General features: G+C 40.9%; 2 protein-coding genes across 2 annotated transcripts in view; one reads left to right on the top strand and one right to left on the bottom strand.

Moving 5' to 3' along the window:
* Nucleotides 1–8,151, top strand: part of LOC140740842 (transcription factor Maf-like) — a 471,464-nt gene extending 463,313 nt beyond the window's left edge. The window contains exon 3 of the mRNA XM_073070395.1: nt 6,004–8,151. Within this exon, the coding sequence (XP_072926496.1) occupies nt 6,004–6,034 (31 nt within the window). The 3' untranslated portion in view covers nt 6,035–8,151. The remainder of the gene's footprint in view (nt 1–6,003) is intronic.
* wwox (WW domain containing oxidoreductase) overlaps nt 8,135–27,364 on the bottom strand; it is a 1,114,422-nt gene continuing 1,095,192 nt past the window's right edge. Inside the window, exon 9 of the mRNA XM_073070392.1 lies at nt 8,135–8,487. Coding sequence (XP_072926493.1) covers nt 8,299–8,487 — 189 coding nt within the window. The 3' untranslated portion in view covers nt 8,135–8,298. The remainder of the gene's footprint in view (nt 8,488–27,364) is intronic.

Genomic DNA, 27,364 nt, shown 5'->3' with positions numbered 1-27,364 from the left:
AATAGTGGGAAAACATATATATTTATATATACATGCAGGATGGCAGAAGGGAAGAAACTTTTCACGAATGGTTGTGTGTGTGGCTTCAGCCATCTGTACTTCTTTCCAGATGATGGCAATGAGAAGAGGGCATTTCCTGGGTGATGGAGGTCCTTAATGATGGATGCAGCCTTTTTGAGGCATTGTTCCTGTATACTATGGAGGCCAGTGCCTATGATGGAGCTGACTGTTTGCAACTTTCTGCAGCTAACTTCGATCCTGTGCAGTAGCCCCTCCTCCCCCATACTAGATGGTGATGCAGCCAGTTAGAATGCTCAACATGGTACATCTGTTGAAAGTTTTGAGTCTTTTTGGTGCCACACCAAATCTCCTAAAAACTCCTAATGAAATATAGCCACTGTCGTGCCTTCCTTTAGCTGCATCAATATGTGGAGTCCAGGTTAGATCCTCAGAGGTGCTGACATCCAGGGACTTGAAATAACCCACGCTTTCATCCTCTGATCCCTCTGTGTGGATTGGTATGTGTTCTCTCCTTCCTGCCCTTTCTGAAGTCCACTATCAGTTCTTAGTTGGTAGGTTGAATCACCACTAGTGTGTAGGGGAGTGATAGAATTTGCTGGTAGTTAATAAGAATGTATGGAGATTAAAAAATGGGACTCATGCACGATCTGTTTAAATGGGAAGTTGATGGTCTACATGGAGTCAATGGGCTGAGAGGGGCCTGTTTCTGTGTGGTACATCTCTCTGACTCTATGAGAATTAGATCTAAACACAATACCTATAACGGTAATGAAATATTTAAATATTCACACTATCAGCATTTGGCATCCACTGGCCAGATAGTGAGCATGACAGTTAGTAGTTTCCAAATTTTGAAATTCAAACCAACATACTAAATAGATAATTCCCACATTTTCTGAATTTTGCATTTCCAGTTTCAAAGTTCTTTGTGGATCTTTACATCTTACTAGGAATAGAATGAAAACAGCCTTGCCCAGTTCTCTATTCTCCACTCTGATCTTTCACTTCTTCTAACCTACGTATTACTTCTCCCGGGACCCCCCCCCCCCCCTTTCCCTTTCCCCTATTGACAATTCTCCTCTTCTACCAGATAGTTTCTTCCCCAGCCCTTGACTTTTACCATCTACCTATCACCTATCAGCCTTCCAGCTAGCCTCTTTCCCCTCCCCCTCATCTTTTTATTCTGGTGTCTTTCCCCTTCCTTTTCAGTCCTGATGAAGGGTCTCGGCCTGAAATATTGACTGTTTACTCTTTTACATAGACACTGCCTGACCTGCTGAGTTCCTCCAGCACTTTGTGTGTGTTGCTTTGGAATTCCAGCATTTGCAGACTTTCTTGTGCTTGCCTGGTTTTACTTGTTTTCACCATCCTCAGGCATCAGCATTTAAAGGTTTAAAAAGGCATCTCGCCACAGTATGGTCAATTTGTACAGGTACTGCAAATAAAGACGGAGACACCCACTGTGTGAGTTAAGAGCTGCTTTCTCCTGAGGTGTGGGTAAATCTCCCTCATCTCAGCTCTGGAATTTTATTTATCTTCTGTAAAAAGACATAACAGTGGCAACTGAAACCTCACTAATAGCTGCAGAGATATAGCAGGATTTGTTCACATGTGACATTTAATCTGTCGCAGATGCCTTCATCAACTTCAACAGACAAACAGTTGGATTTCAAAGAAAAAAGAACCAACAGTCTTATGGGTTTTGCGATAGTGCACAGAGACAAACAGGCTTTTCACAATTCTTTTCAGTAAATTGGGGCGCCACGGTAACACAGTAATTAGCGCGACACTAATAGAGCTTGGGGCATCGGAGTTCGGAGTTCCATTCGGACGTCGTCTGTATGTCCTCCCAGTGAACATGTGGGTTTTCTGTGGGCGCTGTGGTTTCCTCCCATAGTCAAATGATGTACCAGTTAGCAGGTTAATCGGTCCTATGATTAGGGGAGAATTAAGTAGGTGGGTTGCTAGGTAATGCAGCTCGTTTGCCCTGAAGGACCTTTAAATAAAATAAATACAATTCTTAAATATCATTGTCATAAAATAAATTCTAATTCTTTTTTAATGGTTCTCTTCCAGAATACACACATCTTTTCAATATTACAAATGGTTTAAATCAAGTACAATAGACTTGTTGGGGAACCCAAGCTGAATTAACAGACCAATAACTACAATTAAAATATTGCTGAGCTAGTGCATTTAATGACCATATCCACTGCTGTTAATTTATCCATTTCTGCCTGATGTCATTCATTTTAAACACCTTAAAATGGGAATACAAAATCACAAGAAAATCAATAGTTTATCATTTTAAAAGGGGGTATCATCACAATCCTTCGTGAAAATTGAATTTGTTTTAATACAGGAAGTGTTGCTGAAACTCACATTTTAGATTTAATGTGTTGGAGATTACTCCAATATTAGACCTAGCATTAGTAACGAGAGACAGACACAGAGGGAGAGAGGGAGATAGAGAGAGAGAGAGAAAAAAGGAAGAAGTAGACCCACCATCAGCCCACCACGTCAGAATCAGAATCAGAATCAGGATTAATATCACTGGCATGTGTCGAGAAATGTATTGGCTTTGCAGCAGCAGTACATTGCCATACATGATAACCATAAGACCATAAGACAAAGGAGCAGAAGTCAGCCATTCGGCCCATCGAGTCTGCTCTGCCATTTTATCATGAGCTGATCCATTCTCTCATTTAGTCCCACCCCCACCCCCCCATGCCTTCTCACCATAAGCTTCGATGCCCTGGCTACTCAGATACCTATCAATCTCTGCCTTAAATATACCCAATGACTTGGCCTCCACTGCTGCCCGTGGCAACAGATTTCACAGATTCACCACCCTCTGGCTAAAAAAAACTGTGAATTACAATAAGTATATGTATTGTATGTATATAAAATAGTTAAATTAGGGCAAAAAACATAAAATAATCAGGTAGTGTTCATGGGTCCATTCACAAATCGGATGGCTGAAAGGAAGAAGCTGTTCCTGAATCGCTGAGTGTGTGCCTTCAGGCTTCTGTACCTCCTTTCTGATGGTAACAGTGAGCAGAGGGCATGTCCTAGGTGGTAGGGGTGCTTAATGATGGACACCGCCTTTTTGAGGTACCTCTCCTTGCCGATGTCTTGGATACCACAATGCCTGTACCCATGATGGGGCTGACTCATTTAATAACTCTCTGCACCTCGCTTCAATCCTGTGCAGTAGCCCCATACACCCACTCCCCCATACTAGGTGGCAATGCATCCAGTTGGAATGCTCTCCCTGGTACATCTGTAGAAATCTTTGAGTGTTTTAGGTGACATACCAAATCTCCTTGAACTCCTAAAGAAATATAGCCATTGTCTTGCTTTCTTTATAGCTGCTTCCATATGTTGGGACCAGGTTAGGTCCTCAAAGATATTAACACCCGGGAACTTGAAATTCACTTCTAAGAGAGAGAGGAAGAGAGAGAAAAATAGACCCACCATCAGTCCACCACGTCCACACCGGCCTGCCAAATATCGTGTCCTGTCATAAATTCTGTTTCATTATGTGGTGTAAAACATATTTTATGCTTTATTACAAAGCCCATTAAAACATTTTAAAGTAATATCACTTACAGTCACAGTTTCTTCAGTCTGCAATTCTAATCTTCACTTTCAATTCCCTTCATACCAATACCACTTTCTCCATGAGCTCCCCTACAGATCAACTGCTGCTTCAGGGCTCCTCGATGCTTTTGTTCAGCGAGGTTTTGATAGGTACATGGATGAGAGAGGTATGGAGGGCTATGGGCCAAGTGTAGGTAGGTGGGACTCAGCATAGACTAGATAAACCTAATGCTTGTTTCTGCATTGTAATGCTTCAGTGCTCTCTATAGATTTCACTGCTCCCATCCCCAGCCTCTTAAAAAATCTTCACCACATCCAAAACCTGGCTACCCACAGCCTCACTAACACCTAGACCCAACCACAATAGTGACAGTTAGCTAATTAACTGTATTTTTGGAGGCAACAGGCCTTTTGGGTTTTTTTTCTCTTGCACCGCTGTAACTTTCTCCCCCAAAAAATTAATTTCTTGCCCTATAGATATCCAAATATTAACTGCTCCACCAAGGTTGCTTTCTCCTAGCTCTGGAATTCTGTCTCGAATACTTTCTTGCCACTTGTTTTGTCTCTAATACAATCTGACCAAGCACTGCTCAAATTCACAATCTCTACCCACAAGGATAAGAAGCTGTTCCAAAAATAACTTCTTCCCTTCCACCGTCAGATTTCTGAATGGACAATGACTAACCCATGAATACTACCTCTCTACTTTTGCTCTCTTTTTCCACTACTTATTTAATTTAACTTTGTATATTTATTTCCTATTGTAACTTACTGTAATTTTTATGTCTTGCACTGTACTGCTCCCACAAAACAACAAATTTCATGACATTTATCAGTGATAATAAACAGGATTCTGATTCTGAATTGGTGGATGGGAACACTTCCATTTAGATTTCTGTCCAAGTCATACACGATCCTGGCTTGGGTATGCATCACCATTCCTTCATCCTGGTTGGGTCCAGATCCTGAAACTACAGACCATTCACCAGAAAAAAAAAAGGAAGGCACTCAAGACCAACTTCTCATGGACACTTAGTGTTAGACAACAAATAGTCCTTGCCAACAAATTATGCACCTGGGAAATGAATTTTATTGAAATCCATGACACAAGAGATTCTGCAGATGCTATAAGTGTATAAGATGATGAGAGGCATTGATCGTGTGGATAGTCAGAAGCTTTTTCCCAGGGCTGAAATAGCTAACACAAGGAGGCATAGTTTTAAGGTGCTTGGAAGTAGGGACAAGGGGGATGTCAGAGCTAAGTTTTTCACACAGAGAATGGAATGCAATGCCAGCGATGGTGGTAGAAGTGGATACAATAGGGTCTTTTAAGAGACTCTTAGATAGGTACATGGAGTTTAGAAAAATTGAGGACTATGCAGTAGTGAAATTCTAGGCAGTTTCTCGAGTAGGTTACATGGTCGGCACAACATTGTGGGCCGAAGGGCCTGTAATGTGCTGTAGATTTCTATGTTCTATGCTGAAAATCTTGAACAACACACACAAGGAACAATGGAGGAACTCAGTAGCCAGGTAGCATCTTTGGAGGGAAATAAGCAATTGACAGTTTGGGCTGAGACCCTGATCTTGGTCCAAAATGTTGACAGTTTATTTCTCTCCATAGATGCTGCCTGACCTGCTGAATTCCTCCAGAATTTTCTCTGTGTCATCACTGATGTCCATCATTGGTCACCTGCATTAACAAATTTCTCTGTATAGCATGTGTGCTAGTTTTGTTTGATGGCTTCTATGAGGCATCATGAATAATGCTTTATGATAAGAGCATAAGAAAAATAAGCAGAAGCCCAAGTCCATCAACCCTTCTCCACATTTCAAGAAGACTATGTTTAATCTGATCTCGGCCTCAATTTTTCTTTCCTCCCTGATCACCAGAACTCTTGCCACCTCTGTAGAACAAAGATCCACCTATCTCAACTTTGAATGACAGCTCTCTCGGCAGAGGGTGACAGAGGTTCACAAACACCTTGAGAGAAGAATTTCCTTCGAATATCCATTGCATTTCTGAAATGCACGCCTCACTTTTCTGGATTCCCCAGGAAGGACAATGCACTCTGCATCTACCCACTTCATCCCCTTCCCAATCTTATATCCTTCAATAAGATCACCTCTCATTCTTCCAAACTCCAGTGATCACAGTGCACACAGCTTTCCTCATAAAACTACTACATACCTCAGGTCAACCCAGTCTGAACTGCCTCCTATGTAAGGGCGTTCCCTCCTTAAATAAGAATGAAGGTTCAATGGAAATTTGATGTTATTGCTGTTGTATCATTGTGAATACTGTTCTAAATGTTATGAGAAGCATCCTCACGGGTCTGCTGATCAGTGCACTTACCGTCTATTGTTTCTTCTCTGCAGAAAACATGATGCTGGAATGCTGATTGCTTAGATCGGAACTTCCCTGCGGCCCAAGAGTCCGCCATAAAGCACAAAACCTCAGACAGAAAGAATAAGCAACGAGAAAGTCAACCATCGCAGCAACGTTCTCAAGACTCCTTTGGCTAGTTTAGTTTTTTTCCTCGTTCATTTTTTTCTTTAAGAGAGGACAGCAAAGAACAAATGAAGATGACTATTCATTCAGGTCTCTCTCTCTCACGCACACACACACACACACATACACACATGCACACACACACACATGCAGCACACACACACATACAAAAATTTATACACGTTACATACACGCATGATGTTTGATTAAAAGACAATGACAGTATTTAACAGAAGAGAAACACAAAACTGACAAGATGCTGGCATTACTTATTTAAAAAAATAGAAAAACTGAGCAAAGAAAAAGAACCTTTAAAAAAACTGTGCATCGGCGAAGCAGTCTTAATCTGTGAACGAAGAACGAGCTGAGGCAATTGCTGACCCTCCTTGATCTCAGTCCCACAGTTGCTGATGTCACCCTGTGTATATACGTAGGCTTCTTTGATATATTCATATATCTCAACAGTGCTTCCGATTCTCACAGTAATTGTGATTGACGTTAGAATACGGGTAGTCACAAAGGGAGACTCCGAGGCCACCCTATTAGTCTATTGGATTGCAAGTAGGTCAAGGTAAATGAGAGGTGGTCCAGCCCACTAGACTTTGTATCACTAGCACATCGATACAGAGATGACTGTAGGTTTTAAAAGAAATTATGTTGGTTTTTTAAATAATAATATTTCAATCTCAGCAAAACAAGGATTGATGAATATCTTACTATAAGTGAAGGTTTGTTGTGGGGTTTAGCATGCCAGTATTTGTTCTGGGTCTTAGAAGCTTCTCGAAAAAAAATGGAAAAACTGGCACATTGAAACCCAACAGCTTACCAGTCATTAATATCACATTTATAAATATATCCCTTTTCCTTTGACTGTCCAAGGTCGCATTTTAGCATCAACAAGACTGAATAATATCTAACAGTCTCATTTGAGCAAACAATAGCATTGCCTATCACGATCAATTGAGTGCATTTAGCAATTATCATAGTGGAAAACAGTAAATGCTGGATATGCTTACAGGTCAGGCAACAATGTAAAGATTGAAAGACAACTAAGATTATCATAACTGTTACAATCCTTTTGTCAATATGTCATCGAATCTGGAGATCTCTCTTTCCCTTTGTTATAGATGCTGTTTGACTTGCTGAGTACCTCTAGCATTTTCTGTTTTTCTTTAAATTTCAGAATCCCAGCATCTGCAGTATTTTGCTTTTGTCACCCTTTGGTAATTCGATGGGATCTGCACTTTAAGTGTTATTGCTGAATGGGTGATTCAATGAATGGTGGAATCCTTATAGAGATGTGGGTGTTGGATGCTGCTTGGAATTGTATTAAGTAGAAAGATCTCCGATATTAGTTTTCCTCCCCATTATTTAATTTCTACCCACGAATATTGAAAATGAGTTGATTCTTTGCTTTCTCTAGGTCTGAATTGGACCATTACCTTTAAGCACCACTTGTGCAGTGATGTTGAGATGCTTCAACTCGTGGAAGGGAAGGGGCTAAATTAGAGAGGGAAGAAACTCAGCTAGATCTGATTTTGCTACTGAATCTCCAAATGATCCACTATGGACTGGAGGGAGCTCGTCCAGAGTTCAATAGCACACAGTGGCTGATCCTTTCAAATGTAGGTGGGATAATTGGAACTAAGTGAATGCCTCATGTGGAGCAATGCAAGGATTAGCATTAATCAGAGAACTAAACTAATTGTCGAATAAGGAAATTTAAAAGCTACTTCCAACATAACCACAGTAGACCAGGATTAAGGCACTGGCTCCTTGATGATCATCAACCTTTTAAGGAATGAACAGTAACAGCTTTCACATACATAATGTACATATATGAAATCAGTTTTATTACTATGTTAAATATTATAAATAATTATTCATTAGTACCAATTATTGGCAATGAGGCTCTGTATCAGACTGCTCTAAATATTAAATGTCCTCCAAGTTTGTAAAATCTTATTTATTCTTTAACAAAGCACAGATTGCAGCAGTGTGTTTCAAAGGGTTAAATTTTATTTGTAGCGCAATCAATCTTACAATATTGACAAGAAACTAGTGAACGAGAGAAAGACAAAGAGAGCAAAAGAAAATGATAAAGGGTGGCAGTTTCCTCTTGCACAGATACTGGCTTCACAGCTTCAGAAACTGGGCTATCTTTACTCAGAGGGGCCGCCTGTTCGCTCGCGGATCAGCCTCTCGCTCAGCTCCCACAGGGCAGACGCTGATGCCTCATCTTGGGCTGCCTGCGACGGCAGGCATCGGCAGCAGTTATTGAAGTACATCCCTCCCAGGCCTTCCAACTCCGGGGCAACGGCACAGTAAACACTGGTGGCTGCTCCCTGTTGCTGGAAAAGAGGATAAAATGCAAGATAAATACCTATTAAAACATTACTGATAATTAAGGGTTTTCAATGAAAACATGTTTCATCTCCCACAATATAATATGGCTTTTAACTTTGAAGCTGAATTTATTCTGACAGTACCGAAGTTTAAAAAAAAACCTCTGCCAAAGCAAAACTCAGTTAAGGCACTCTAATTAAATACAATCACACAATGTGCAAGTGTGTGCCAAATCTATCCACTCCCCTTTCATCATGTTGATTTAATCGTGCAAAAGTCCATTGATGATTTTTGCTAAAATTACCATCTGCAAGGATCATGAAAGACTTAAGTGATTGAGCATTGTCTAAGTATATACACACCAAAGAGAATAACCCAACTATTCTACGCTTCATCCCACACAGGAATCATCGGATAAGCCAAGCAATAAGCACGATTGGCTTATTTACCTCATGGCAGGCTTTAGTGAAATGATTGCACTACAGTGAGAGATATAACTCATTCTATTTACGCTGTTTTCTTGATGCAAATGGTAGTGCAGTTGAACTATGCCAATGGTATCTTATTCACCAAATGCAGTTTTTGTAGAACAAAGATACTCTGCAGCTTCAAGGATTTTTGCAATGCAGTCCCTACGGGATATGCATAGATCAATTATTTTCTTCACTATCTTTGAGACACCCTTTAAAAAGATTATTTATTCAGTGGCGAAGCTTGAAGCCAGGCTGGCTGTTGGAAAGAAAGAAAGCAGAAGTCAAATCATGGTTAAGTGTACTGGGGGTTGTTGGCACTGTGATGGTGGGAGAGCTCTTGGATGTAAAGCATTACCTGAGCAGAGCCAAGTGAGGGAAAATACACAAAGAGGATTGTGCACTTATAATGAAGCCTTTTTCTAACCATTTAACTTGATAGAGAGAAAACCAGGTTGATTGTATTATTGTACATTACCCTTCCCACTCAATTTCACTCTATAGCTAGCCCCAGGCTGGCATTTAATGACCAGCACACTGATGCAATATTTGTCCCCACTTACTTAGCAGAAAAGCTTCAGTAATTATAAGACCAATGCATTACTAAACTATCAAACTGGATACCTAAATCAAAGGGTGTTGTTGCTTAAAAGGAACTTTTGGATAGCATATCTAAAAACAATAACAAGTTGATAGCTCAAAGATGGCATTATTGCTCTGAGCATTACAGGTTTTTCTCATTCTTCCAGTTTTGAAAGTTGGATTGTTCACGTGTGATTGATCAATGTAGAAAGTGTCAGGGCAAAGTATGGTCTATGTTTGAAAAGACATACTGTAACTTGCTTCAGACATCATAACTGCATATACGTCATTGTGTAGCATTGTCTCAAAATCCAGCAGGAGGTTAAGTATGATTTAATACACTTTGAAAGGAAACCTATTACCAAGTCATTAAGCCAAGTTATAACAGAGACTCCACCCATCTCCAAGGAATGGGAGAAAAGCCCAAAGCAGAATTAATAAAATCAATCAGGGCTCCCAAGTAACAATCAAGTGGAGTTAGAAGTGTAGTATTTGTGTTCCATTTCCCCATTGGGACAGGAGTGGCAAGACAGTAATGTTGAGGACACAGATTTGCATGAGGGGAGATCACTCAGTGACTGGGATCTAACCTGAGTGGATTTTGGAGAAGTTATATTTGCATGATTCCCTGCATTCAAACAGAGTGGGTTAGTCATCCTCAGATGCACCAAACATTGACTGGATATGCATGAACATTAAACCCAGCTTCAGAAAGTCTGCTCCAAGACATTCAGTAGAGTTGAATTTCACAAGGGAATTACAAAGTATATGTACAGTAGTATTGGTTATGTATTGCACCTAACCGAGGAAGAACCTCTGCCCCTATATGCCTTTTGAAGAGATTTAACAATGTTGATAGCCATGCCCAAAGGATGTTCTCCATAAGTAGTTAGTTCTTATAAAGACCATGCTTTGTATATAAATGTAGATAATGAAATGCCATCAGGTAGTTAATTCATCAGCGGATTTGTTCCTTTCCCCTTCCAGGGTTCTTTCATTGTTTGTCCTTGTTTCAGTGGTGCTCCTAGGTCAGTGAGTTCAGGTAAGAAGTTATACAAGTTTCGGCTCTATTGCTTCCTTTCAAAAACTCTGTGTATCCAGACTACGATTGATAAGTTCGTGGCCTAAGGTAGAAGGAGTCAGTTTTAGAAAACCTAACACATTTATTTTTCCTACATTTACACACTTAGTCCAGCGGTTGTGGAGCATACGGATCCCTTCTTTGTAGAAGTCAGCGTCTTGGACCTTCAGAAGTGGTCCACGGCATGGGTGATTGATGAGAAGGAGATGAGTTATTAACTTCAAATTTTCTGCATTTTCACTCAGAGTTGAACTGCACGTGCATGTAACGAGAGCTGTACAACTCATCTCCTTCTACCTTAGACCACAAACTTATCAATCACCCCTGCTATGGACCACTTCTACAGAGAAGGGATCCGTATGCTCCACGACCGCTGGACTAAGTGCGTACATATAGGAGGGGGCTATGTTGAAAAATAAATGTATTAGGTTGCAAAATTGACTCCTTCTACCTTAGGCCACGAACTTATCAATCACCCCTCCTATGTACCAGCCAAGCAGCAGAACTAATGGTCAGCCAGTGATTCCCTCTCAGCTTCAGCTGAAAGTCTGCCAATATAAACAAGTCAGGAAAGTAAAGAACAAACTTTAAAAAGATCCTTTATATATGTTGAATACCGTGAGCACAAAAAAGATCAAATGCTGTAGCTATATAGGTTATGTGTGTATTTAATTTAGAGATGCAGCATGGTAACAGGACCTTCTGTTCCAAAGCGCCTGAGCTGCCCAATTGCACCCATGTGACCAATTAACCTGTACATCTTTGGAATGTGGGAGGAAACCAGAGCACCCAAAGAAGCCCACGTGGTCATATAGAAAACGTACAAACTCCTTACAGACAGTAATAGTGTTATGCTAACTACTGTGCTGTCCCGAGCATTGTTGGCAAGACCAGGGTTTATTATCTATGCACTAAAGTCACTGAGAACCAAATAAGTAGTTCATGACCATTAAGATGATAGTTAATTGCTGACTAATTGTTTTAAATTTTCCAGCTAGCACGGCGGGCGGCCAGGTAGTGTAGTGCTTAGCACAACGCTTTACAGTACCAATGACCCGGATTCAGTTCCCACCGCTGTCTGTAAGGAGTTTGTACGTTCTCCCCGTGACCACGTAGGTTTCCTCCGGGTGCTCTGGTTTGCTCCTACAGTCCACAGATATACCGGTTGGTAGGTTAAGGGGTCATTGTAAGTTGTTCCGTGATTAGGCTAGGGTTAAATTGGGGGTTTCTGGCTAGCACAGCTCCTAAGGGCTGAAGAGCCTGTTCCTTGCTGTATCTGAATAAATAAATAAAATTGAATTCAGGTTCTGACTTTTGGATTGTGCTGCAGGACCCTTTACAGGGAGCATACCAACATGAGTCCACTCACTATATTGTAATGAGACAGGAGCAGTTTTGTATTGCCTCATTTTTACCTCAGAGCATGGAGGAATGATTTAATGCATAAATAAAACACAAGGGTCCTCCATTAACATTTCGGAATTCTATATCGATATTCTAAATTAACTGCTGCAATGTAAAATAAAAGCAGGCAAAATGGATAGGCATTGAAGGATTAGCTGGTCCATTAAATGTACCCTAGAATGTGATGGATGAAGGATCATGCTGAAACACTGCTTTCATCCATCCATCCCTAGTAACCTCACCTGAGAGATACAAGAGGGAGAGTTGAAGGGAAGTATTTCACAAGCGGGAGGAGTGTTACAGTATACTTCAGCTGAAACCCTAACTGTTGTTGTTAATCAACGCACTCAAAATGCTGGAGGAACTCAGCAGGCCAGGCAGCATCTATGGAAAAGAGTAAACAGCCAACGTTTCAGGCCAAGAGTCTTCATTGGACCTGATGCAGGGCCTCGGCCCAAAACATTGACCATATACTCTTTTCCATAGATGCTGCCTGGCCTGCTGAGTTCCTCCAGCATTTTGTGTGTGTTGCTCTGGATTTCCAGCAACTGCAGATTTTCTTGTGTTTTTGTTCTCCTGTTGTTTTTAATTATTTATGGTGAAACAAGGTTGGGAAGACAAAAACAAATATCTTATTCTTTATTACTGAGCTAAGATCATTGTTTCTGCAGAGTTTGTGTGTGTGTGTGTGTGTGTGTGTGTCTGTTTAAAAAAATCCTTCCTTGCAAAACAACATTAGGAGGTTAAAAAAAAATTCTAACAAAATTCCTAAACATAAGAGATCCTGCAGATGCTGGAAATCTAGAGGAACAAACACAGCATGATGCTGGTGGAACTTCAGCAGGTCAGGCAGCATTGACAGAGGGAGATGAACGGTTGACATTTTGGCCTGAGGCCCCTCCTCAGGACCGGAGTTTCTCCACCATTCTGCATTTGTTCCAGTGGAATGCCTGCTCTTTATTACGGGGCTGGGGACTTCTTTCTGGGAGAGCTTGGGTAGGTTGTATTCTGGCATTTTCCCCCTTCCTTTCCAGTCCTGAAGAATCTCAGCCCAAAGCATCGACAGTTTATTCATTTCTACAGATGCTACCTGACTTGGGGAGTTCCTCCAGCATTTTGTGTGTTGCTCTGGATGTGTGTTTATTTGTGTATATGAGTGTGCGAGTGTGAACGTGTGCCTGCCATGAATAAGGTAGATTTTAGAGTTAGCTGCATTGTCCACCACAGATGCAAACCCCTTCCAGACACCCACCACTTCAGCTCATGTGTTTAAAATGATGAAGGTGGATGGGGTAATGTTAACTCCAGTAGAAATTTCTACAGCTGCTGTGTCAGATGTAATATCTGTTACAGAGAGAGAATGAAAAATGCAAGGGCACTTTTTTGCTACTTGATTTCTGTGCTAACAGAAATTATTAAGAAAAATAAAATCTGGCTAGAGCTGTCAATGATCTAATGATGTTGCTGTACACTGTTCCATATTAAAACTCAGACAGCCTGTCAGTGAGGCAACGACTTCTCTGTAACGACTAGTTTCTGCTTGTGAGGTATCTTTGGCCTGAAATTTGAATACTATTGTCAGCCTGATATGGTGTAACCTTTGGCTCAGCTGGTAGCCTTCTCACCTCTGAAGGTTGTGAGTTGAACAATGTGGAATTTGCTGCCATGGATGGCTGTGAAGGCCAAGTCATGGGGCATATTTAGTATGGAGGTTGACAGATTCTTAATTAGTAAGGGCATCAAAGGCTACAGGGAGAAGGCAGGAGAATGGGTTGAGAGGGATTGTAAATCTGCCGTGATGGAATCACGGAGCAGAATCGATGGACCAAATGGCCCAATTCTGCTCGTATGTCTTATGGTCTAAATACAAATTAAATTAATGATTTTAAATCCAATTCACTGGTGACGGGGTGAGGGGCATTGTCGGAAATGGCATGCTTTGGTTTTAGACCGATTTCCCATTAGCTCTTTCAAATAAGACATCACCTTTAAAGAAACACCAAGGGTCATTACCTCTAGTGCATTGGCAAATATTTATCTTTCAATACAAGTTAGTTAAAAACAGCTTACCAGCTCCCTCATGCAGCTACTTATTGGGAGTTTGCTTCCAGAATCAGAATCAGGATTGGGTTTAATGTCACTGCCACATGTCATGAAATTTACTGTTTTGTGGCAGTAGTGCAGTGAAATACATAATGAAAAAAACTATAAATTACAATAATTATATATATAATTAAATTAGATAAGTAATGCAGAAAGAGAGAAAAAGGACAGTGAGGTAGTGTATATGGTTAGTTTTCCGGAGGGAAAGAAGCTGTTCCTAAAATGTTGAGTGTGTGTCTCCGGGCTCCTGTACCTCTTCCTCGATAGTAGCAACGAGAAGAGGGCATACCCTGGCTGAAGAGGATCCTTAATGGTAGATGCCGCCTTTTTGAGGCATTGCCTTTTGAAGTTGTCCTCGATGCTGGGGAGGCTACTGCCCATTAATCGTTGCCACTTCTCCCACATAATGTTAGTCTTTACAGTTCAGGAAAAGAGAGTGCCACGTGAGTCTAAAAGCACATCTTCATTGTTGCATCTTGCCCTTAACATGGCACCTGTCTCAGATATAGGCAGTTCAATAGTAGATAGGGCAAGCATGGCCAGATTTGTTGTGCGTTGAATTTATAACATGGTTCAATATACAATGAGGAACAAAAAGAAACAACCAAGACCAGACAACTGATGCATTGTGCGAGGATTCCTGCCCTTCAACCACAAACAGGACGGTGCCAGGATAGACTGTGGATATCCTTCATGTGGCAATGCTTATTGCATTCGTTCAGCCTCTACTGGATCTGAAATCCAGGCACATTTCCACTCTGGTTTGAATCCATGCTGTGCATTTTTGATGGGTTTATTGTAGACTTGATACTGTGGAGTAGTGTTACTGAAGAATTGACTCTCAATAACTATAATATCTGTATTTAATTAGAACACTGGCACTCCAGTTCTGCATTACAAAGGAATGTTTTCAACTGAAAAAATCACGGCTTGGAAGGGAACATTTGTCTTGTTACAGCTGGTTACATTTTGAAAAACCTTTGTTTGCTTTTTATAAAAAATAAGTTCCTGAAAGACTATGGCAGATGGCTCAAAATGCACCTGGATTCTTGACAGACACGAATTAATTTGTGAGGAAACGTTATATGTGCACCAGCTATGCACACATTATACATCTCAATAAATGGGACTGGGAGTTAACTGTACACTGGAACTCTACACTTGCAGGAGAAATATGCTCAAGAGCAGGTACACGTTTATCTTGACTGTATTTCAAAAGATTATGTGGCAAGAATCTCAAGCTTGTTTTCCCCACAGTGATTCCTGTTTGACTGCAGCAGTAACTGCTCTGTCAGGGGTCAAACATCTGTAAGTTGTTGTAAAGGCAGTTTGCAAATTAAAATGATAGATTTACTGAATGAAGAAACTTCTTTGAAGCCCTGCACCATCCTTAATCAAGTTGCGATGCCATTTTCAATCCTCCCAAACATTTGCAAGCTGTCAAGGCAGGCCACACCATCAATCTTTTTAGTGTATGTGAAATTACCTCGAAATCTGGTTTTGGATTAACTAAAGAGTGTCTGCACAATAAGGGTTCATCACTCTCTTTCACAAGTCATTTGTCAGACTGTGGTTACAGCCCAGAGCCATGGGGGTAGAACAGTCATGGATTTAAGCTGCTATTTTTTATGTTTATTTCACCATTCTCCAACATCTGAGCTCGCTTGGTCGAAATTCAGGCTCAGGAAAAAACAATGAATAGTCTGCCATTAGGCTATAGATTGGCTAACTTCACTTTATATCCTCTGCTACTCATTCCGAGACTTAGAGCTCAGAAGAGGTATTGTTCAACTGTGTTCATTGACCAAGGAGAAACAGACATCATAGCCCACTCTAATGTCCAGGTATATATTTCAAAAGGGAATTGCTGGGTTCTGACTAGAAGTGGGGGTATTTTAATCATGTGTTCTCCTCCCTGCCTCAGGTGCGTTAAGATTAATCTTAGCATAGTATGTGGTGACATACACGTACTGTGATAATAAATTTACCTTGAACTTTGAAGACTGGATGTACCAATTTTCCATGGCCGAGACCAGAATCTAACCATCGGCAAGAGATTAGAATGCAGCACGTTCACAAGTGAATGAATTGGATCAATCACTCATTTCTTGCATTTGTTTTAATAACCAAGCTAAAATATACATATAAAACACAGGAAAGATTAACCTCAAAGGTCAACAGTAGCTTTGAATCAGAAAGTTTTCAGGGTTCAAATCCCACACTACAGCCTTAAGCATAGAACTCCGAGATTCCTAGGGGCTGTACTGGGGAAACTTTCAGATGAGACATCAACTGCTCTCTCAAAAAGATATAAAAGATCCCAAGACACAATTTCAAAGGACTAGAAAGACATCCTGAGTGTATTGGCCAATATTTATACCTCACTCAACATCAGATTATCTAGTCATTATCACATTTCTTTTTTTTTGGAAGATGGCAGCAATTTCCCACATTACAGCAGCAATCTTGCTTCAAAAATTGGAATTAAGACACTTTGGAAGAACACGAGAACAACATGAAAGGCAACATGTAAGCCTTTCTCTGTTGTTTTAAAAGTGTGCCTGGAAGTCCTCCCATGGAACAGAGATGTCTCTTTAGAAAAGCAACCAGGTAGAGTAAGGGGTAATGCAACAAAAGGATTAAGTGCACAATTAAAGCAGACTGCACCTTTAAAATTTGCCTAGTAAATTACAGATTCAGAAACGAGTGCAAAATCCCTCCTGTGACAGTTTTTTTTTAAACTTCCAGGCTATTACAAGTATAACTGGCATATCTAGAATACCATCTGCAGTGCAAGTGTGGAAAGCGGCTTAGCAAGATGATCAAGTCAGGCTGTTTTCCATCACTGCTCTATAGCTTGCAAGCCAGAAAACAGGCAGCATAGCATGACTTTATTAACATTGCTCGTGCCATTTCACTGGAAAAATAATTAGCAGATGGAATAGAAGAGGAGGTGGAGCAAAATTAAATTTATAATCATATTCACATTATCGGCTGTGAGCCATTTTATACATCATTAGGAAATGTTCAAAACCTTGGAATGCGTTAATTACTATTTGAAGGCATTATTGAATCAACGTTTGTTTAGATTGGTCCACACCAACCAAACAACTGTACTCCTCCTTGTTTCTTACTTAAGGAGCGCTGTCATCATTCCATCTGGCTGAATTCTACGGACAATCAGAAGCTGCACAGCATAGTGGCATGACGTTCAGTGCAGCTGTAAGTTCGGGATTCAATTTCCACCTCCATCTGTAAGGAATTTGTAAGTTCACCATGTGGGCCTCCTCCAGGTGTTCCGGTTTCCATCCACATTCCAAAGACTTATTTATTTGCTGAAATACATGGGCTCTTCTGGCCAGCAAGCCTCCGATTCAATCCCAGCCTAATCCCAGGATAATTTACAATGACCAATTAACCTACCAACTGGTACATCTTTGGACTGTGGGAGGAAGCCCACGCGGTCACGGGGAGAACATACAAATTCCTCACAGGCAGTGGGGGGAATTGAACCTGGGTCACCCGCACTTTAGGGTTTAGGGCTAGCCTAGTGCTAACCACTAGGCTACTGTGCCACACAATTAGTGGGGTAGAGTTAGTAAATTGGTGGGTGTGCTATGTTGGCACCAGAAGCATAGTGGCTCTTGCACAGCCCCAACACGTCCTTGGTGCAAGCGATTAATTTCACTGTACGTTTCGATGTACGTGTGACAAATAAAGCTAATCTCATCCAATCTAAAGGTGACCTCCTCTCTCAAAAAGCTGAGTTAAATCGGCAGCACGTTGCACTGGGGTTACGCGCCTGAAGTTGCTCTTTCTTTTTTTCTAACCCTTATATTCCATTTGTGCTTAAGGACCTGTGCAAAGCACGTGGTCCTTATGATGCAGCCACCGTAACGTGAGTGCTCCTTAAAACAACCTCTACAAACGTCATGGAATGGACAGCTGAGCTGTACCTAGCAGGCTGGTCCCCGGTTTGATCAATAGTTGGTGTTGGGCTGACCAGTCTCAGACAAGTGACGGTCAGCTACTGGAATTTAGTTTCAAATCTCGCTGCAAATGGGAGGGGCAGAATCAACTCCTGTTTCTGTTCAGTATCCAGTAATTCCCTCGGAATATAGATGAGTGGATCGATTAGTGAGGTCACGTGCTGGTTGTCTTTGAGTGCCTTTCGCTTAAATACACTCAAACTCAAGACTGTGTGGCTCAACTGAGAGGCTTCTAGTGATGTGTTGGGAGAAGCGTGACGGGGGGATCAGCAAATGGCAGTCACTAATCAACAGTGCCCCACCTCTGCCCGTAACTGAACGTATATGTACAGCAGTTTCCCGAAAGTTAAGTGGGTATGATACAGATATCACTTCTGAAAATGTTCGATTATTGTAAGGAGTGACTTGCCTTGGCAAAATGTGATGCAGTAGGTGTGCATTTAAGCCGTTTTATTTCTACCCAGTCAACTATCCACTGAGTTCAACTCCTCCACTATTTCCTCTTTCCAAGCATATTCCCAAATCCCTTCAGAAAAGCACTGTTGAAATGGCTTTCAGCATGCTCCAGTTGTGGGAGAAAGGGAGAGAAACTAACTATCATTGTGGTACTGTATTCATAGCAATTGTCAAAAATGGATACACTTACAAAACACACTCTCAATGCTCCATATCTCCGCAGAGACGCTATCTCCCGGGGATGGAATACTGAAACATTCATTGCAATCTTGCCAAACATGCTGCATTTTGCAGCTCAGCTCCTGCCAACTATTTAGTTCCAGTATCTATTTTATCTTCTTGAAAATCTCAAGTGAAGTGGTGAGTTTGATTTTTAATAGTGTTTACACTGAGTGTATGAAGATAGCCAAAAAAATGAGGTACACCAGAGACAGCTAAATATTGAAAACAGTGTCAAGACCAAATATCTTTCTGTGAAAGCTCCTCATTTGAACAACCAGGCTCTTAAGAGAGTTGTCCTTGAATGCTGTCAATCAGTTGCAATGCACATTGAGGTATGAACGTGTAAAGGTCTGAATTAAAGTCGGCTGCATATGACTATATGACTACAAATGAATCCTAATGCAGGGCATCAGCCCAAAATGTCAACTGTTTATTCCTTTTCATGGTGGCTGCCTGACCTACTGACTTCCTCCAGCATTTTGGGTGTGTTACTTGATATAGCTCGGGTTAGGATAGGTTATGTTCTAACAAAATTTTTAGGTTTAGGTAGGGTTGGGTTGTACTGTAGCCACTTAGCTTGTTAATTTATCTGTCCATTTGGCTCATGTCAATGGTTAGACACATCAGGTCCTGAACACTAGAGAAGCTTCAATTATGATTCTCAACCAGGGATGCTGTTTGGGATCGAATAGACTTCCCCAAGTCTTGGCTTCCAGTTTGCTATAGGGCTATGAAAAGATAAAGACAGCCACTTATGGGCAGTAGACAAGAGACTTCACCAAGGCTTAAAGCATCTTTCTCAGGCATGGGCATCAAGTCTAATAACTCAATGTCAGTGTCTGGGCATAATAGACTGCAAAAGCTTTTGGCTTGGCTCAGGGTGGGTAAGAGAAAAAATAAAAGCACTCACGTTTAGGTTGAGTTCAGCAGGTCAGGCAGCATCTATGGAGCAGTATAAACAGTTGCCATTTCAGGCTGAGACCTTTCATCAGGACTTGAAACATTGACTGTTTATTTCTCTTCATAGATGCTGTGAATCTGCTGAGTTCCTCCAACATTTTGCATATGTTGCTCTGGATTTCCAGCATCTACCGAATCTCTTGTGTTTATGATTTGCATTTCTCTGGGTGTAGGCAACATGACACACTCCTGTTTTAAAACTGGTCCAGTTATCGAAGGATGTGCTCAAGGATACTTTCCCTAAGATTCACCGCTCCTTTAAGAATATAATTTTTTAATCTGAGGTCATCACATTTTTATTTCTTGATTCCTTTGCATAAATTCTATCTACATGGAGCACTAAAATAATAAGGTGACTTGCATTGACATGCTTGGGTCAGAAGAAGGTTATATTTCATAAAGAGAAATGGTCTGTATTGATTCCCATTATCTTACACAGAATTAATAACCTAATATTTCCTATGAAATCCAATGGTGACCTATGGTTTTCTCTGCTTTTATAAATTCCTCAGACCCTTTTTCTTGACGGTGCCAAATCTTAGAGTGATAGCTGAGTGGGTGACTAATTGGACCCAGTCTCCTTCATGTGGTACTGCAAAATTACTGCAGTCTTTAATTAAAGGGGCTTTGCCTGCCTTATCAGACAGAACTGAGTTAATTACTTCAGCATACTGCTGCACCTTTACTTAGATTTCCATTGCTGCTATTTCTTTCCATTCTTTCTGTAGATTATGAAACTAGATTTTGTGATAAACCACCCTCTCCCAACAATGAATAATAGCACGTCATAATACATTTGAACAGAAGTGTTGGATAGTACTATAATCATACAGTTTTGTGATTGGTTACTGTGAGATGCCCAGCACTGGTTTGCAGTGATACACCTTCCTTTCAGAGGCTTTGGTCTCTGCGACTTCTATGTCAAATATGTTTATTGACATCCAAGAGAGAGAGGCCCTCCGTTGGTCGGAGTCGATCGTGGTTATATCACCTCAGATGTCTCCGTTGATATGCAAGCCAGGGCAGTACCATATCGAGAGCGAGCTATTCCCCACACAGCAGGCTTCCCCGCTCCATGCAGCTGATGGATCCAAAGGAATGGTAGACACTGATACAGTTTGGCACCTGTGACATCACAGGAGTAGCCATTCAGCGTTGAACTCAATATGAGGTTGACCTAGGGGCTCCAGCTACCGATTTTTCCTCAGGGTTTAATGCCGAAACTTTCCCCATGAGAGGGGCTCGGCACAAGGCAGCAGAGGTTTGAGATCGGAGCTTTTCGTCTCCTCCTGGTTGAGCTGCCAACCATGGCTAACAAGTCCCATCTGTCCAAAGTGACTGGTTTTAAGGCACCAGTAACCCGCCTTTGCCTCTTCACCTGCCAGTAGAAACGGTTCTGCTACACTTGAAGGCCAGGAGCTGGAATGGGTTGTCAGAGACTATTTGAGACACACACCACTGGGAGCATTTGAAAGGAAGTGGGAGCTTATCCCCACTACACTCCCCACTCCCCCCACTCCACAGGGCTATAACAAGCATAAGGAATCTTTGGCATCCCACTCCACAAAAAAAAACACCTTAAGTTTTAAGTGCATACAGTATCTATTTTAGATACTTTATGTTTTGTATAGTATAGTAACAAACAGTTTTTAATCAGTTGCCTCCCAGCTCTCTGTGTAAAGAAAGGTGCTCATTTCTAACTGGCTAAAGCCTCACTTTCTTTTTCTGCCTCCTCCCACCTCTTATCCCTTCCAACGTCCAGGTTCAAAAAGAGCCGAGTCAATGGAAAGAACTGTAATCTTACTTGAAACCTGGTGTGAGCAAACTGCTGCTTTTGTGCACTTGGGCTCCGCACCGCTGGGGTAGGCTGGTGCTTGGTTTAGCTATCAGCATCCCCCTCGGGCTGGTGGGCAGCCCAACTTTAAATTCTAAGCAGCACAGCAGAACACTCTACACGTGGAATTACTTACCCTTAAAAAGCAGGGGAGAAAAAACATTTTGAATATAAAGAAAGGAAACCCTTTGGGAAGGAGGAGAAGTTTCTAATATTTAAAAAAATCTGCAGCTCCTCAAAAGATGCAGCTGAGAGAATATGCCAGTGTTGTGCATGCACTTTTAATTCTGGCAGAACAGCACAAGAAACATACACCGCGGGTAAGCATTAATCTTCATGTCCGACCAGTCATACAACATCTGCCAAAAAATGGGGGCTCATTGAAAGTACAGCCCTGGCCTTCTAGGGTGTTCTAACTGAAGCCAGCTTGAAACCACAGGCTGCTAGGAAGTATCAGTTCGCCTCAGAGAACACCTGCCTCTGCTATATTATCTTTCTCCCCCGTTTTCTTAAATCCTGAATGAATCATCTATCTCAGAAACTGAGGGCACAGAGGGGGCCATTCAACCCATTATCTCTGTGCTAGCCATAAAGGACCTTAGGCTAATCACACTTCCCAGCTTGTACTACCGGTAATAGTGTTGCAGGTTATAGCTGTTCAGGTGCTCACTGAGGGACTATTTAAGTTCTTGAACTTCCAGTAATTGCCGCCCTCCCCTTGTCTCTTTCACCATTCCTCATTCCCATTTCCCTCTCTGACCTTATCTCTTTGCCTCCCCTTCACCTCCCTCCAGTGCTCCTCCCTCTTCTCTTTATTCCATGGTCTTCTGTCCTTTCCTATCAGACTCCCTCTTCTCCAGCCCTGTATCTCTTTCATCAATCAATTTCCCATTTCTTTACTTCACCCACTCCTCCTCTCCTGGTTTCACCTATGACCTGCCACTTTGCACTTCTTCCTTCTCTTCCCCCACTTTCTTACTCTGACTTCTCCCCTTCATCTAATGAAGGGTCTTGGCCCGTAACGTTAACTGTTTACTCTTTTCCATAGATGCTGCCTGGCCTGCTGAGCTCCTCCAGCATTTTGTGTGCATTGCTTATTTAAACGTCTGCCTACACCATCCTTTCAGACAGTGAGTTCCATTGCTACGCTGTGCATGTCCACCCCGATCTTGGACACCTGACTGATGGACACCCCAAACATATGAACGAGGCAAGCAGAGGCAGGAGTACTGAGCAGAATCTCTCGCTGAGTCAGTGAGCCACTCTCCCCTACATCTGCTCGCCGACACGTCACAGCTTTTCCTGTCACCCTTTCCTACTTATTGTTCCTCTCCAACTGTTCGGGTTAAAACGTTTCTCAGGAAGGGGACCCTGCCATAACCTGAAAAAGGCTGAAACATTTCTTTTTTCTCTCAGCTCCTCTTTAATCATTTCACCAATTAACCCAAATCAATGTTTTCTAATGACTGACCTCTATGCTAAGGGAAATAGGCCCTCTTACCTTGTCTTGACTTCTCCTGTAGGCTAAATACCTCATGTAGTTCCACCAGATTGTAGCAAACAAAAGACTCATATCTAAACTTGAGAGCTAAAATCCCTTCACAGTGGGGGATGTTATAGAATTGTGTAACACATCGCTTTCATGCCAGCTCTTCGAGAGAGTTATTCCATCACCTTTTCCGGCAAAATATTCCAAACAACTGCAACTCACAGAGTTTCTCCTCATCCTCCCACTTGGATATTTTGTGATGAGCATCGCTTATGCTCTGAGGTGATAGTAAGTCCTCTCTGGTGGAAAATGTAGTCGCCATGGTAGAACCTGTGTTGGGTGCTTTTTAAACAGTTTGAATTCATTTGAGTTCAATAAATACTCGACCAGTTACTGCATGTGGCAATGAAATTCTATTGCTTTCAGAATCTGGCTTAAACTGAACATTCTTACAGAGTTGCCCAAACTCTTTAAAAAAAAGCAATCTCCTTGAGGGTTCAGAGGATGTCAAATTCCTGAATCACTAGTTAACAATGTACTCAACCATTGTGCCAAGTGTTTGATTTAAGAGAAGACTCGCATGATTTTGGGGTAACCCTGGGAATTGTTTCTGTTAAAAGAAGTATGGGATTTGGAATACCTGTGATAATTATATTTCTTTGACTACACACAGAAAAAAACTTGTTAGTGGATGGAGTTAAGACTTCAGGTCAGATGGTGGTTGTCTATCTGAGCAGTCTACTCACAATTGCTTTAACCAAATAATGGAGGGATTGTGGCTTTTGTCTCTTTGTTTTTGAAAAACAAATGGTTCTGATTGCCTTCCCCAGCTGTTGCCCCTGCCAAAAGGTTCCAGCCAGCAGTTCTCTTCATATTAGCCAAGAGCAGGCATATTCAGTGTGGCTCCACTCACAGATTCTGCCCCCTCCAGATAGGAGGAGTGAATCCTCCAAGCTATTCAACCACGAAGAAGGGAAAAGGGAAAGGACAGAAGTTCATCAGCGCACTCAGCTGGGTATTACAAAGGCGAGTTATTCAAATTGAGCCCATGACTGAGAGAGTCTAGTAGTTCACCTGGATGCTGGTTTAAATGCTCTGATCTCACATTACAGTCAGATATTACTCATTATGGATATGTACTTTTGAAGGTGGCTCCATTAATCCTTGATATTGATTAATCTCTTGCAATCTTTCATCAGAATCCCACATGGCTATGAAAGAGTGTTGACTAGACAATTAGAGACCCCAGTTGAAAATGGAAATATCAACTTGTACCATCTGGTTCAAATCTGTATGTGCTATAGCTTTAATACCAATAATGTGTTCCTATAATTCCCCCCCCCCCTTTAGAGGCTGTGGTACAGAATTTGCAATCAGCTTGCATTGCCACCAGAGATTGCAGTAACTTCTGCCGAAGATCTTCCTCCCTTGTGCCTGTGATGTGTTCAGGATGTGTTCACAATGCTCTTCTATCTACTCTTTTCAAAGGGAGGAAATGGTAAACTGCTTTTGAATTCAGTTGACAGTAATTTTGTTTGTTCTGTGCACTATGTCCTGTACAATAAAAAAAAGGTTCATAGAGAGAGAACCTGGGCATCCCATTGCAACTGGAATTTTACAATAGAATATCGACCACATTGATAATAATTAGAATTCATCAATAGCATTGTAAAGTTCCCTCGGTTAAAACACTGCATTATTCTTCCTTAAACTCATTTTCTATTGATCCACTTGTATTTACTATATTGTAGTTTATGGTCCGAATTATGGTTGAGGAGCTGATGTAGGAAGGGAAATGGTATAATGGGTTTTTACATGTTCCAATATATTGACCCAAGGGAATACTGAGGCTGTCCTACACTGAAAACAATGGCAAATTGATTCTTCATCCACTTCTAGCTTCCTGGTGATTTGAAGGTATCTTTAAATGGCTGAAGAATTTGTGTTTGGTCAAGGTTACTGCAAGTATTTCCATCAAAGTGAGTTGTCTGATTTTTTTAAAGCTGCTGAAATTACAAAAAAACACAACTTTAGATAATTTGAGTTTATCGAGCAGAAATGAAAAATATGATTGTGCTTACTAAGTGTTGCCTTTCTATTTTTAAGGTTTGTACATCAAACTATTGTGCTTAAGTTCCAACAGAATTCCACCTGTGTCAGATTCAGATTATGCCTTAATGAGAGTAACTCCTTGTGAAAGGGGTACAACTGAGGTTTATCGTCAAATATTTTGAAGTTCGGAGTTCAAAGTAATTTATTATCAAAACACATATATGTCACCATACACGACCCCAAAATTCATTTTCTTGCAGGCATCCACAGTAAATAAAAAAGAAACACAACAGAATCAATGAAAAGCTGCTCATAAATACAGACAACTGTCTTACTGCAATGTTTTACAGGATAAACAAATGCTTTACTCGGCAATGAAATATAAAATTAACAACAAAGGAGGGAATTTTTTTTAACAGTAGAATTGCTGACAGAAACTGAGAAACCTGAGAATGTGTAGTTTAAGGCCAATGCCATCTTTGTTTCAATGGAAGCGAAAGAGACAGAAAAAGACAGGTGCATTCATGTGTTGTTGTTGGATCTCTGATAGAATAAATAAAGCCCAAGATAAAACTAGTATAGAAGAAGCTCTGTAAACAATGATTTCCAGATTCTGAAATACAAGCTTCATTAATATTTCACAAGTACACAGAATCTCATTTATACTATTTCCATAATTAATGACGATAGCTTAGACACCATCTTTTTAAGAGAAAAAGAGAAAGAGAGAACTCTATAGTTACTGTTCCATTGGCTGAAGGTTACTTGTAAAATACTTGCAGATTATTATATTACATTTCATTCGCCAGCATCTCGTGGCCAGGTCTCGTAGGGAACCCATAGTCTGTTTAGTCGCTATAGCGAAAGAGGAGAACGGTGCAAAACTGCAGCGCTCCATGTTAGTGATCATTTAAAGAAACAAAAGAAAATACTGTATGATGCAAATAGTCATTAAATAAGGTAGAAAGAGCAAGAAAAGAAAAAATAAAGAAAATGTTGCCTATTCATTATGCTACACTTAGCATAGAAAATTTAAAAGAGGTATGTCAGAAAAGTTACAAATTTAAAATAAATCATGCAAATATTAACTTTATATGCATGTGATAAATATTCTACTACTGTACCATGGATTTTAGACTCATAATTAAAGCTGCCTTTGTCCTCTCCCAAGTAGGATGTAAATAACATGTAGATCTTTGCCATGTCCGCATATGTAAATAGAATGTAAATAGAAAGAGCTACTGCATGCTGATCTAATAGCAGATTTCAGGTACTTTTATAATCGCTATCCTCATATGGCATGTACTTCAAAAAGAAATTTAGCAAAAAAATGGGAAAAATAAGTTATTAAAAAGGAATTTTGTTAACATCAGAAAGACACTGGAAAAGGGGATGGGGGTGGGTGTCATAGGGCATAAAGGAACACAAGATTTTTGTTACTGTAGAGCCATTTCTCTTGTCATTTTTCCATCCAGTCTGTTCTTACAGAATAATGCCTATTGTCTGTATTAAAGAAAAACTCAGACATTTGGAATGATGCAAAATAAAAAGGTTCACACTGGGGAGGATGCCGAGTAGTTCATTATGATACAGACAATGTATGGAGTGAAATAAAGATTCAGTCGATAGAATGGAAACTTTTATAGGAATGTTAACTTTTTTGAAATTGAAACACTGAAAATGATAAAAAAAAAGACGTAACATTCGCAATAGATGGAGTGATTAATTTTTATCTGTGCTGAAGAGATTTTGAATTTAATAAATAAATCTGATGACCCACAACACATTTGTTCTTCTTTTTAAAATAAATATGACTTTGACGGAATGCAGTACAGTTGTTAAGGGGAGCTGACTGCTAATCTTTCACATTTGCGTGACAGCTTCAAGCACCCCTGCATCAAGTCAGAAGCTGCACAGTACAGATCCACCTTGATTTGCCTTAGTAACACTAAATAGGCTGTGAGCTGGGCAAGCTGGTGTCCTGATGTGAATATGAACGGACAACCTCACACCTGCACTCCTTCTACCTCTGCTATGGACAGCAAAAAAGTCAGGGTTCCATTGAAGGTTCCTCCGTAGACGCTGCCTGACCCATTCACTCCCTCCAGCATTTTGTATGTTGCTCTCGACTCCGGCTCCTGCAGCCTCCATGTAAGTCTGGAATCTTACATCCAGCCCTTCTCAATAGACCCTTAGTTAATCACCATGAACAGCGCAGACGGACAGTCCTTTATTCATCT

Source organism: Hemitrygon akajei, chromosome 17 (assembly GCF_048418815.1).
Source record: "Hemitrygon akajei chromosome 17, sHemAka1.3, whole genome shotgun sequence".
Classification (NCBI taxonomy): Eukaryota; Metazoa; Chordata; class Chondrichthyes; order Myliobatiformes; family Dasyatidae; genus Hemitrygon; species Hemitrygon akajei.
Note: the sequence above shows the minus strand (reverse complement) of the source record. Positions and strands in the feature narration are given on the sequence as shown.